The sequence below is a fragment of the Candoia aspera genome, chromosome 4 (genome assembly GCF_035149785.1).
Source record: "Candoia aspera isolate rCanAsp1 chromosome 4, rCanAsp1.hap2, whole genome shotgun sequence".
Classification (NCBI taxonomy): domain Eukaryota; kingdom Metazoa; phylum Chordata; class Lepidosauria; order Squamata; family Boidae; genus Candoia; species Candoia aspera.
The window spans coordinates 49,750,162-49,763,975 of record NC_086156.1 but is presented as its reverse complement, the minus strand read 5'-3'; the positions used below and the strand labels follow the sequence as shown (position 1 = coordinate 49,763,975).

At 37.8% G+C, this 13,814-nt stretch overlaps 1 protein-coding gene across 7 annotated transcripts in view; it reads right to left on the bottom strand.

The window, feature by feature from the left end:
• The window catches only part of LRRFIP2 (LRR binding FLII interacting protein 2), a 69,406-nt gene that overhangs the window by 13,779 nt on the left and 41,813 nt on the right, over positions 1-13,814 (bottom strand). For 5 of the 7 annotated variants that reach the window (XM_063304082.1, XM_063304083.1, XM_063304084.1 and 2 more), the window contains 4 exons: positions 5,758-5,802; positions 4,869-4,976; positions 3,659-3,730; positions 375-545 (listed from right to left, as the gene is read on the bottom strand). In XM_063304082.1, the coding sequence (XP_063160152.1) occupies positions 375-545; positions 3,659-3,730; positions 4,869-4,976; positions 5,758-5,802 (396 nt within the window). The remainder of the gene's footprint in view (positions 1-374; positions 546-3,658; positions 3,731-4,868; positions 4,977-5,757; positions 5,803-13,814) is intronic. The other 2 variants (XM_063304086.1, XM_063304089.1) reach the window with 1 other exon arrangement.

Here is a 13,814-nt window from a genome sequence, read left to right as displayed (position 1 = left end):
CATGATTTTGAACCAATTCCCTGCTTGTCTCCAATGTCTGACATTAGACCAATATTGTCTCAGCACTGGGGTTTCATTTGACCATTACGTACACCCGATAGCATTTCTCAAATCCATTTTAGCAAAGCATAATCTACTGGGGAAGAATAGCTTAGAATCAGAAGAAAGAGGAGAAAGGGGAGAAGCTACTCCAAAAATAAACTAATTATCCCATTTCTGAGCCATCATAAAACTTAGTAAGGTCTTCATCTTCATTAAAAATATGCAGTGTTGTTTTCAAATACTGATACACTTAAGTATTCACACATGGATATTTTCATATTCTGCTATTTAAAATGTACATTCTGCATATAATAAACTATAAATTGAAGTACCTTAGTCTTTTCTTCATTTTCCCTATAGTATTCTGCTAATTGTTCTTCTCTTTCTTCAATGACATCTTTTAGAGTGTCTACTTGATAGATTAAATTGTTCTTCTCATTATCAAGTTGGGCATTAGAAACCATGGCCTTCTTGTATTTCTCTTCAACTTCAGCAAGTGACTCCTAGAAACATTTTATTTATTTATTAAGCATTATGAATAAAAGTTAAATAGAAGCACACAGATTGTTCCCTACTTCACTAACTGTACTGTATTCTCTTTCTAAGTACAGTCTGTTTAAGTTTGTAGAAGTCAATGAAAGTTTAACATGCACAAGATTATTTAATGAATTTATTTTATTATTTTTCTTTGCAAATGCCACAATCTAAGCACATTATTATAGTAGTTCTAGAAGATAGTTATGTTAGCTGGCTGCAGAAAAAAAGCATTACCAAGTCCTGTAATTTTTACCAAGTCCTGTAATGTTGTAACATATTACAACGTATTTTTTCATACAGTAAAGTCTAAGGAAAGCACAGTCCTTTCTTCAACTTTATCCAAGCTTCACATTCATCACTAAGGATCACATTTTCCTCATTGAGAAATTACTTCAGTCTTATCAAGTTCAATTAGGAGGGAACTTCTTTACATTAGGAAGCAAAGTTATCTACAGATGTGCAGGCAGATGAATCACTTCACAAGAAACAGTACCCTCTGTCCCGCAAGGACTATACCTGAGTGGTTTGAGAGCCTATTAGGTCAGAAGTAAAACATGGACACAAAAAATACGGTATTACCTTCTTCATAATCAGTGGCCAGCACAGCTTACAGAAGTACATTCATTTGCAAATTAAAAGAAAATGACATTTAAATACCTAATTACACTACCCTGGACAACTTTCATATACACTGACAGTTTTGAGGGCACAGGGAAGAGATCTATAGAGTCTGAAAAGAGCTTTATAAGAGAGGAGGAAAAATTCATGGAAAAAAAGGACATCAAGGACCATCCATCTTGAAGGCTTAATGTTACCTCTTGGTTAGGGATGATATGCCTTCAAATACCACTTTCAGGAGAACGCTAAGAGGACAAAGGTCTCCATCACCTGTTTGTGACCACCTCAGAAACAAAATGCTGGACTAAGATAGTTCTTGGTCAGATCCAGCAGAGCTGTTCTTACGAATAGTAATTTGAATCACAGAGTGTTAGGCAACAATGAAAACAGCTGTTACTCCCTCCCCATAGAGGGAGGAACAATAAAGAGATAGAATTGATGAAAAAAAGCAGGTCAAAGCTTATATACAACATCGTTTAGATCCTAATGTTTAGGAGGTGATGTGGATCTTGAATGAAGAGCATTTAGATTAACTTTTAAAATAAAAATTAATACAGTGTGCTCATATCTATAGCCAATAATTCTCTAAAAGGAAGACTGGCACATAGTTTTGGAGTTAGATACACAAATATAAGCACTATTTCACATTTTCTTACTAAATGATGTGTTATTTGATACCTATTTTTATTTGTTTTTGTTTTTACTTGAATGCTTTCCACATAACTCCAAGTATTACTGTAAATTATCTAGTAGTGTGTGACTTCACTTCAGAACAGAATTCCACAAAGGTGCCAAATAATCTATAAATGTAGGACAAGCGCTGGTTCAAAACATTTTACTCTCAATGGAAAAATAAACTGTGGGAAAAAGAACACAATAAGCCACAGCAAACAAAACTATCCCTAAACATTTGTTAATTCCCTTTTTGTGAGACGTGTCCACACTATGATTATTTAATATCAATTCTGGAATGGCATCTTTTCTGTATAAGTAACTAACAAATCAATAAAAAAGGTGAAGAGGAATATAGAAGAAAAGTTTATGAAGGCAGACTTATTCAAAGAGAAAGTAAAATAGAAGAATCTTTCCACAATTGGTAAATCAGTAATCTGGCTAGATTCTGAAGAACTTTGTCCTGTGCTATTATTTTAATTTGGAAAAGAAATGTGACGAAGTTGTGCTTTGATTGCAATAAGCAAAAAAATCTAAATGGTATAAACAGTCCAAAAATGATACACATGAAGGTAAACATAAAGGATAATTGAAAGAAAAAAATAAATATGCAAATAGTGACCTAAAATCTTAATTTATGCAACATGAGTCAAAGTAAAAATACAGGTGGAATTAGAGGGAAACAATGTTTATTTTCCTAGTATGATTGAAATAGAATCAAATGAGTGGGAATGCAAAATCATGCTTAAACTACATCTCTATATTATTATAGGTAGTCCTCGCTTAATGACCACAATTGGGACTGAAATTTTGGTTGCTAAGCAAAGCAGTTGTTAAATGAATCTGACCTGATTTTATGACCTTTTTTGAGGCAGTTGTCAAGCGAATCACCGCACGTGTTAAGTGAACCACATGGTCATTAAGTGAATCATGTGGTTCCCCATTGATTTTGCTTGCCAGAAGTCATCCAGGAAGGTCAAAAATGGCGATCATGTGACCATGGGACATTGTGACGGTCATAAATGTGAACCAGTTGCCAAGTGCCCAAATTGTGATCATGTGACTGCAGGGACACTGCAGAGGTTGTAAGTGTGAGAAGTCGGTTTTTTCAGCACCATCATAAGTCCAAACCATCATTAAATAAATTGTGGTTAAGTGAGGACAACCTATAATAAGCAGTGAGTACTGTGGGATTCTTCTAAATGATTTTTTTATATATTATCTTTAATGCCACTATCAATCTCTAATAGAGTGATTTTCAATTATTAGTCTTCCAAAATTGTTACTTGCCAGCACGGGTTGTCTTGTAAAAAGGAAAGTAAATATTCATATTGTTCAAGATATTAATATGCAATATGTTATACAATGCTAAGTCCTTCAATTATTCTACTTCAGACACATTATGCAATGACCTAATTCTCCACCGAAGGTGCTAATGCTGGGAAAGGTGGAAGGAAAAAGAAAAGGACATCCAGCAGCAAGGTGGATGGACACAATTACAGTGGCAATGGATGCACCATTGGAAGGTATGAAAGACCAGGTTAGGGACAGAACATTATGGAGAAAAGATTTCACCGCTCTTTTCACATACAGCTTAATACTATTGAAGTAACATGGAATGTTCACTAGTAACTAAATGTACAAAACCCATTCTCCAATTTGCTGGTTAGACACATGCTTAAAAAAGGAATGATTAGTGTGTTAGTAAAGCTCTGTTAATGAAATTTGCAAAAATGCCATTACCAAAGTATTACCACAGTGAATACATGCTTGGGAGAAACCCTAATACCTTTAGTTCTTTAAGTCCCTGCATGTATCTCCCCTCTACATCTTGTATCTGGTCCTTAAGATCATAGATATCCTGCAGGACATAGGAATGAACCATTGTATAAGAACATCAGAAAGTACTCATTATATAATTCTATGATTTAAAAACCAAGTGGTTTGGTTTCTGTATATTCTACTTGAGCAAATTATAGATTAAATTAAAGATATTTCCTTGACACCTGACCAAGATATAATTAAATTTAAGTCTATGTTTCTTATAAAGGTTTGTGTACATCTAAAATACGTAAAGTATGAGAATACCGATTTCAGACATAAAATTTCACAATTTTGTTTTGAATGCAAATCTGAAAAGATACATACTGACATTATAAGAGCAGAGTTCTATATAATTCTAGAACAGCAGAATTCTATATAATTCTAGAACTATACTAAACTATATTACACTATAAGTAATGTTCTGCTTCCTTCTTACAGTAAGAGATTATAGCTAACCTGTTAATGTAAGGAAAATATTGGAGAGAGTCTACCCCATTAAGAAATGTTTATTTACAAAATATACTCAACCAACTTTAAACTTTGGAAAGAGTAAACAAATTTATGGTTTAGTCACAAGACTAACTGGAGACAAAGGAGTCTATATGTTATACGTTATAGTTTCCATTGTTCAGTGTAAGGTATTACTGTATACGTTATTGTTATTTTAATATCTGTAAACCACCAGAGTCAACTAGGAGTGAGGCAGTAAATAATGGTATAAATAAACAAATAATTTTTAAAAGAGTGATAATGTAGCTGTTCATTAGCATTCTTTTTTCAAAGTGTCCCTCTTTTAAGTATATGATTGATAAATGTAGCTACACTATATTCAAACCATTTTCATTTTAATTAATTATTCAACTTTAAAACCCATTTCTAAGCACATTTAACTAACCCCACTTATTTCACTTTTTTACTTTTAAGCATTTAGAATACAGCTGAAAAGAGTTATGGTGCATTATCTTGATCTGATGAATTCTGCAACCTGATTCAATAAATTCTGCAATCCACATCCTCAAAGGAATGTAGACCTTCCCCATTCCCCAATATAACTTTCACAAACACACAGGAAATAAATACTTCAATTCTAAATCTCAGAATTATTTCAGAACTATTTTTTTTACAAATATACAAGAGGTTTTTTTTTTAACAGTAAACCAACAAAAATTGCTTACCCGCAATTCACTTAATGAGGTATCAGGATCCACTAAGCTGCCTGTATCTCCGCTTCCTCGTCTAGAAGAATTTCCACTCAAAGGAGTTGCTGAATTGCGAGATGCTGGCTAAAAAAGACAGTTGCTTTAAATTTCCTTCACATTTCAATCAATAGCTTTCTTAGCTAAATTATACAAATAATATATCAATCCAAGAAGAATACTGTAATTTTGGAAAAAATATTTTCTTATATAGACCATTGTAATGTTAAATGAGTTTATTAAGTCTTATCAGTAAATGTTAAACATACATCTTCTCAGTTCAATCTACCCATGTGCTTTGACTTTTTCAGATTTAATCCCGTGGTTTACCTGACACAATACTTTTATACTACATTTTTAAGGAGAAATGGAAAGTTGGAAATGGGGCTGTATAAAGTATTCAGTAGAGGTACTTCACAAATCACATTAGGACAAATGAAGCAACTCTGTTTAGAATATTAAAATAGACTCATCCTTTAAATACCTCAGCAGAAGTGGTTTGTACATGTGTATGCAAACTAGACAACTGAGGACAGCTTTTGAAACAGCTACACAAGTTTTGCAAAGGTTGAAGCAACTTTAGTGCTTCCAAGGCAGGTGTTCAATTCCTACTAACTTTGCAAAACACTAGTTCTGAATACTTTGCACAGCTTTAGTAGGTAACTGATTTCATATAACAGATACATCATAACCTAAATTACTCCAGTTGTACAGATATGAAGAAATAATGAAGACAACTGCCAGTACTAGAGGCTAGTATTGCTGCATAGTGGGCACCTGAAGTGTATATTCTGATTGGCATAATCATGTGTACTAGTATGTTTTAAAAGAGCCCATAATTTGAAAACCAATCTGTTTAAAAACTTACCCTTGTGTATAAATCAGAATACGGCTTGTCAGCCTTCTCTTCCAGCTGAAAAATATTTAAAAAACTAAATGTTTAAAATTTATCTCAACTATATATTTGAGTTACCAAGATCAGTTTTCATCAATGTACATACAGGCAGAATATTAGCATTAAACAAGAAATGATTTCTATCTTTTTTCTAATACTGTCTAACACTAAACTCTCTCTTAATACAGGCTTTTATCAAACTAATTATGCATAGATGTCACAAAACAAATTAAAGCTGTGATCCTATACCAACTTACCTAAGAGGAAGTCCTTTAATTTCAATGGGATGTATTGCACTGAAATCTGCATACTTAGGGTTGCACTTTAATTCAGTAGACATAATAGTATTTTTGTTAAGACTGAAATGCACTGACTATTTCTTTTATGCAACATATTCTTGTATTCAACATCTGTAATTATTACCAATAAAAATGTGCAATGCGATGTCATGGTAATGAAAATCTCTTTAGTGGCAAATATATATACTGTATATCAATTCTTTCATCAAATTCATAATGCTCTGTATTTGGATACCCATAATTCACTTTCACATCTATGGTTCACGGCTATAGAAATATCATATAGTTTATGGCAGAATGCCTTTCTTAACTATTTTTAAACAAAATATAAACAATTTGAATGGTAATTATCAATTTTTTGTGTCAACATTAAATTAAAAATAACATTTCATTATCTGTAGTTCAATTTTTCATTATTCTATGAAGTCAAGATTCGGCCCTTTAAATAACTATTTCCTAATAAATGGTTTTTAACAAAAACCATGTATAATGGAACAAGTATAATTCCTTAAATTATTTCCAATAATGAAAACCAGAAGCAGTGTACCAGAAAATTGTATTATGTAATACAGCTTAATGATGCAATGCAAAACTGTTTCATGTAAAACAAAAAGCTTCCTAAAAATGTAGGATTCAATTGCATATTTGTTACTACATCCTCTTTGTAGAATTCACAAGAAACACATTACCACATATGAATTCATCAATGCTACCTGGTGTGCATTTCATATCAGGTAACCAAAGGATTCTCCATGTAGGTTGGGTCTTCTCAAGGGAGGCACAAGCAACTTTATATGGGGAAGGTGCCCCCCTTTTTTTTACTTGATCGGATTAGTGCAGGCAAAGTGGGAACACTGTCAAAACTTATTCTGGGTTTTGCTCCTCATTTTGCCTACATAAACCCACAAAGAAGTTGTTGTACCACAATGTTCAAGAATCCCTGTAGTATACAAATAAAAAACAATAAAAGAGGTATATTTATGTTTTGTTCAAACCTAACATCTATGAAATCCTAGTTTTACTCATGGGAGTAGGGTTTCATAGAAACTCATTCCTTGTTTTTAGGAAGTTTTAGTACCACTGAGTTTGAGAACTACTCAAGTAAACTGTAGGTGTAACATTTATCAAGAGGAAGTAGATTTTTAACCAATTTTATTTATTTATTTATCTATTTATTTATTCAATTTATAATTGTACGTAATACTTTATAGTGATATCTTCATGTAGTTTTACGTATAGAACTAATGTATCACACAGAATATGTCAACTTGAATCATTCATTCCTCATCATTTTTATCTACTTGGATCCTATTGAAAATAGAATGAAAGGTTACTTTCATCAAACTGGAAACAAAATACCAGCTGATAGTTTGCCCTCATGACCAATAGCCTAATGATGCCTTGAAAACAATTATTCTTTATGCATCTGTATGCAAACAAATCTCTAGGTGGTGCTTTGTGTTTTTAAATGAGCTTGACAAATACCCAGTACAAGACCTACAATACAAGAAGTCAGAAAAAAAAAAAAAAAGGAGTAATCTCTTTAGGATTCTAATCTGTAGACAGGAACCAGCATCAAGAACCCAAAAAAGAACTGATACACAATTTTCTTTCTAAAATCCCTCTCATTTCATAGAATTAAATAAAGTATTAGAATAATTATATCTTAGCAAATACAAGAAATTCCTCTACAGTTGCAAATCAGAAAATCGTAATCACCATTATGACAGATGAATAAATAAAAGCTACCTGCTAACTTCCATGTAATCAAACACTACTTGGAATAGTATCTTTGTTTCTTCTCTTCTGAACTGACTTATTCTGTTAGAAAAAATTCATTTCAGGGTAAGACCACATTCAAAACATTACAAACCATTTTTCATTCTGGAAGATACACTTCCAAAACTGGACAAACAATCCTTGTAACATATGGATTGGCCTTCCCAGGTAACGCTGTTTTGCACATCCATACAGTGTGTGTGTGTGTTTGTGTGTGTGTGTGTGTATAATACAATTTTCTCATATATTTCCTAAAGTATTACAATGGTTACCTATAAGCTGTTTGCAATAACACATTATAATAAATTCTATTTTGTCCCAAAATAAATATATAAATAGATCATATGTGTTGTCCAAATGTATCCACAAAACCCACAACTTTAATTGAAAGGAAGATTATACTGAAGTCAGAAATACAATGAACAGGGGCACACTCCAAAAAAGAGCAGTATCATTCATTCATATATATGTTGTTGTTGATTCGTTTAGTCGCTTCCGACTCTTCGTGACTTCATGGACCAGCCCACGCCAGAGCTTCCTGTCGGTCGTCAACAGCCCAGCATGTCGCATGATGTGTTCTGCGTACAAGTTGAATAGGTAGGGTGAGAGGATACAGCCCTGCCGTACTCCTTTCCCAATCTTAAACCAGTCCGTTGTTCCGTGGTCTGTTCTTACTGTTGCTACTTGGTCGTTATACAGATTCTTCAGGAGGCAGACAAGATGACTTGGTATCCCCATACCGCTAAGAACTTGCCACACAGTCAAAGGCTTTAGAATAGTCAATAAAACAGAAATAGATGTTTTTCTGAAACTCCCTGGCTTTTCCCATTATCCAGCGGATATTGGCAATTTGGTCCCTAGTTCCTCTGCCTTTCCTAAACCCAGCTTGTACATCTGGCAATTCTCGCTCCATGAATTGCTGAAGTCTACCTTGCAGGATCTTGAGCATTACCTTACTGGCATGTGAAATGAGTGCCACTGTTCGATAGTTTGAACATTCTTTAGTGTTTCCCTTTTTTGGTATGGGGATATAAGTTGATTTTTTCCAATCGGATGGCCATTCTTGTGTTTTCCAAATTTGCTGGCATATAGCATGCATTACCTTGACAGCATCATCTTGCAAGATTTTGAACAGTTCAGCTGGGATGCCGTCGTCTCCTGCTGCCTTGTTATTAGCAATGCTTCTTAAGGCCCATTCAACCTCACTCTTCAGGATGTCTGGCTCTAGCTCACTGATCACACCGTCAAAGCTATCCCCGATATTGTTATCCTTCCTATACAGGTCTTCTGTATATTCTTGCCACCTTTTCTTGATCTCTTCTTCTTCTGTTAGGTCCTTGCCATCTTTGTTTTTGATCATACTCATTTTGGCCTGGAATTTACCTCCGATGTTTCTAATTTTCTGGAAGAGGTCTCTTGTCCTTCCTATTCTATTGTCTTCTTCCACTTCCGCGCATTGCTTGTTTAAAAATAATTCCTTATCTCTTCTGGCTAACCTCTGGAATTTTGCATTTAATTGGGCATATCTCCCCCTATCACTGTTGCCTTTTGCTTTCCTTCTTTCTTGGGCTACTTCTAGTGTCTCCGCAGACACCCATTTTGCCTTCTTGGTTTTCTCTTTCTTTGGGATGTATTTTGTTGCCGCCTCCTGAACAATGTTGCGAACTTCTGTCCAGAGTTCTTCCGGGACCCTATCTACTAAGTCCAGTCCCTTAAGTCTATTCTTCACCTCCACTGCATATTCCTTAGGAATATTAGTGAGCTCATATCTAGCTGATCTGTGGTCTTCCCTAATCTCTTTAGTCTGATCCTAAATTGTGCAATAAGAAGTTCGTGATCTGAACTACGGTCAGCTCTAGGTCTTGTTTTTACCGACTGTATAGATGTCCGCCACCTTTGGCTGCAAAGGATGTAGTCAATCTGATTTCGGTATTGTCCATCTGGTGAAGTCCATGTATAAAGCTGTCTCTTAGGTTGTTGGAAGAGAGTGTTTGTTATGCAGAGTGAGTTTTCTTGGCAAAATTCTATCAGCCTATGTCCTGCTTCGTTTTGTTCTCCCAGGCCATGCTTACCTGTAATTCCAGGTGTCATTTGACTGCCCACCTTAGCATTCCAGTCTCCCATGAATTCATATATATATATATATATATATATATATATATATATGTGTGTGTGTGTGTGTGTGTGTGTGTGTGTATGTATGTTTGTGTATGTGTGTGTGTATATATATATTCTGCCTACAAAATAAGACATTCTGTCAGATCCTCCCGATCAAAGGATTCACAGAACCCCTTATTGGAGCATCTTCCATCATTTCCTTATCAATGGGGTAGACTCTTTGTTGCCGGGTAGGAGAAGGTGTGAAGTTGGAGTGTGATTTGTATTATTATGACTACACATTTATGTTGGCAGACTTCAAGGCCAATTGGTTGAGATACATCAGAAACACCACCTGGATGGGGAGGGGGGTGATATACTTTTGTGGGAAAGGGAATCAGTTAAGGGAATGTAGTTTTAAATGTAAGTTTGAGCGGGAACTCTCCATTCACAGCTTTATCTTTGTGCTAGTCATTTCGCTTCATTAAAACAGTTAAAGGATTCTGGCCTCCTGACTGTTATTGTGTGAAAGCTTGAATGAACTGGTGCTGACATTAAGCTGCGAATCATCTTTGTGTTCAAGAACTCTTCCTGACAAAGTAACTCAGCTGAGAGTTAATGAATCATGCCAAAACACGGAAAATCTCAGGCGAAGCAGCCATCGCCCCCACCGTCATCTGAGAGGACAGTGCTGTATGCCAAAGAGGAGGAAGAAAAGGTCGAGTTGGAGGAGAGCTCCGGGAGTGGAGAGAGTGAGTGTGAGGCGGAACCCCGGCTTAACACTACCGAGTTGGAGAGCGCGTTTCTCACCCTCGACTTCGTGACAGAGCCTCAAACTCCAGACGTGATACTGGAAGAGCCACCGATGGGACCTTCACAGTCAGATGCCAAGGAGGGAGATGGAAAAGCCCCACCACCACTAGAAGCCCAAGTAAGGGTGTCGAGTCCGGGGTCCCATGGGACAGGGCAAACAACGAGGGGATGCCACAAGCAATGCAGGGTTTGGAGGCGAGAATGTCCGCCATGGAAGTGGTGCTGCAACAAGTGTGGAAAACCCTTGAAACCATGGCATATCCCTTGGCGGAGATTTCGACCCAGCTGTCCAGGGTGGCATCGTCAGACTTGCAAGAGAGACATCGCACCCTAACCCGGGATTTTGACTCCCTGGTGAGGTGACAGAGGAGCGGAGACCACGCAGAGAGCCAAGATGAGTGGGGGAGGGCCATGGCCAGGTGGCGCCTATGAGGACCCCAAAAGAAATCCAAGTCAAGTTCAATGGCAATCCATGGCAGTTGGCATTTTTCTTGACCAACGTATTCATCTACATGAAGGAATATGGATCCTGCTTCCCCACTGAGTACAAGAAGGTGAGCCAGGTCAGCGCGAGGCTTCACAGAACTGTGGCGGATTGGTATGTGCAACTTCACAACGCCATGGCTCCGGAGTTAAACAGCCTGCAAGACTTCATGAAAGCCTTGAGGGAGTGGTTTGAGGATCCACTTGATAAGATGAAGGCGAAGGCGGTGATACACCAATTTAGACAAGGGGGAAAAAGCATAGCAGAGTATGCGATGGAATTCAAAGCCCTTACTGGAAAAGTTATGGACTGGTCGGAGACAACCAAGATTGACTACTTCAAAGGGGGCTTGCAGCCGGAGATCCTGTGATGGACACTTGGCAGAGGAGACCTCTCCTACTCTAAAGGAATGGATCTGCCTGGCAGGGGAACTCGAGAACACCCAATACCAATTTCGTAGACAACTCCGAGCACAAGCGGCAGGGAGGAATACTGGAGCACCGGAGCAATTTCTCTTGGCCCAGTGAAAGCTATTCCGTGACAAAGCGGATCCAAAAGACCGCACTTGGAAGAAAGTTGGCTGCTTCAAATGTGGCAGAGACACCTATCGCGCAGCTGAGTGCCCCCGCGGGGATCCAGAGGCAGCCAAGGGAGGAACCAAGACAACTAAAACCCTGCCGACCAAACGCAAGGGAGCCACGGCGACAGCTCTAGCGTGCAGAGACCTAGATGTGAATCCGCTGATGGAGTTGAGTGAAGACTCCGACCTGGAGGACCAGAAACTGGCGGGAAACGAATTTCACCTGTTCTAAATCGTGCCTGCAAGGTGGAAATTCCAGGGCGCAATATGCCTCCTTCAGAAGATGATGAGAAAGAAGACCCCTTGGTAAGTGATGATTGCTCCACCCTGTTAGTCAGAGCGGAACTAAAAAACTTAAGAACTCATCACAAAGCCAACTTGACAGCAATGTTAGACTCGGGGTGTACAAAATGTTTAATACACCCTGCATTAATCAACACACTAAGCCTCAAAACTAAGAGACTTAAGCAACCAATCGTGTTTACCCAGATGGATGGTTCCATTGCCCATGGGGGTCCCATAGAGTTCCAGACTGAAACGGTGGCCATGAGGCTGGGGGGACATAAGGAAACCTTGCAATTCATCGTAGCCCCTATCGCCAACTACTCCATCATCTTGGGACTCCCATGGCTAAGAAGTAGAAAACCACAAATAGACTGGGAGTTGGGCATGTTAATATTTAAGGACGGCGCCAGCAACACACAAGTTATACCACAAAAAGAACAAAATGTGGCAGGCGTACTCCTCAACCAAATTCCAGTAGGAAAACCAAATGGGGGGTAGATATTCCGACCGAATACTCAGATTTTCTTGACATACTTGATGAAAAGGAATCTGACCAGTTGCCACCTCACAGGAAAACTGACTGCGCCATTGAGATTGACCGGAAAGCTAAATTGCCTAAACCAAAGATGTATGCTATGACAGAAACTGAGAAAAAAGTTCTCAGGGAATTCATAGACAAAAACCTTGCTAGGGGTTTTATTGAGCCAGCTAACTCCCCTTTAGCTGCCCCGGTGCTTTTCTGGGCCAAAAAGGATGGCTCCCTCAGACTCTGTACCGATTACTGCTGAATACCTATCGAAAGGAAAGGTGTTCTCCAAACTCGATCTCAGGGAAGCATACTTCAGGATTCAGATCCGGGAGGGGGATGAATGGAAAACTGCTTTTGATTGCCCCCTGGGTTCATTATCAGTACAAGGTTCTTCCATTTGAGTTAGCTGGAGCCCCTGGAGTGTTCATGCAATACATCAATGACACATTCATTCATCCAATTATATAATCATTCATAAAGGGCCTGTTTTGTAGGCAGTTATTTTTATTCAGGAAGCAGTTTTAAAGATTAATGGCAGCCACCTGAAAGCAAATAAACAAGAAAATGAACACACAGTATGTACAAATCCATTAGGATCCAGGTCCCACTGGCAAAATATGGGCAACAGCCTAAATTAGGCCGTACAGCATGGACTTCGGAAGTAAAATAAATCAAATTAAAGAATTCATTGAGATACTTACTTCAACGTATTTATTGTTAATAAGGGCTCAATTTTAATCAAAACTTTAGATGAAGGTTTGAAAAGTCAGACCAAGGAGGGAGCGCAAAGCTGAAAGATCACAATTATTTCTACAGATACCCCAAAGGTAATATTTCATTCATTGCTGTTCAGTATACATACATATATATCTATCATGCCAATCCCTTACAGGGTAGGCACCATTATTCAAGTACAGAAAAAGAACATACCAGTCAGCAGCCCTGCCCTTCAACCTCATAGCCACCACCGAGATCTTCTCTTCCTCTGAAGAAAAGAGGTGGCCATGCTGGCGCATATAACTGGCGGCGTTGGTGAGGAAGAAAAACAAATTAGCGGGGTCCCCATCAAACTTCACCGGGAAGTCCCGGGGAGTTCCTCCAACATGTGGGACTCCCCCCGATAGACGAAATGGGGGCCCCACTACCGGAGTGGAGCCCCGCAGA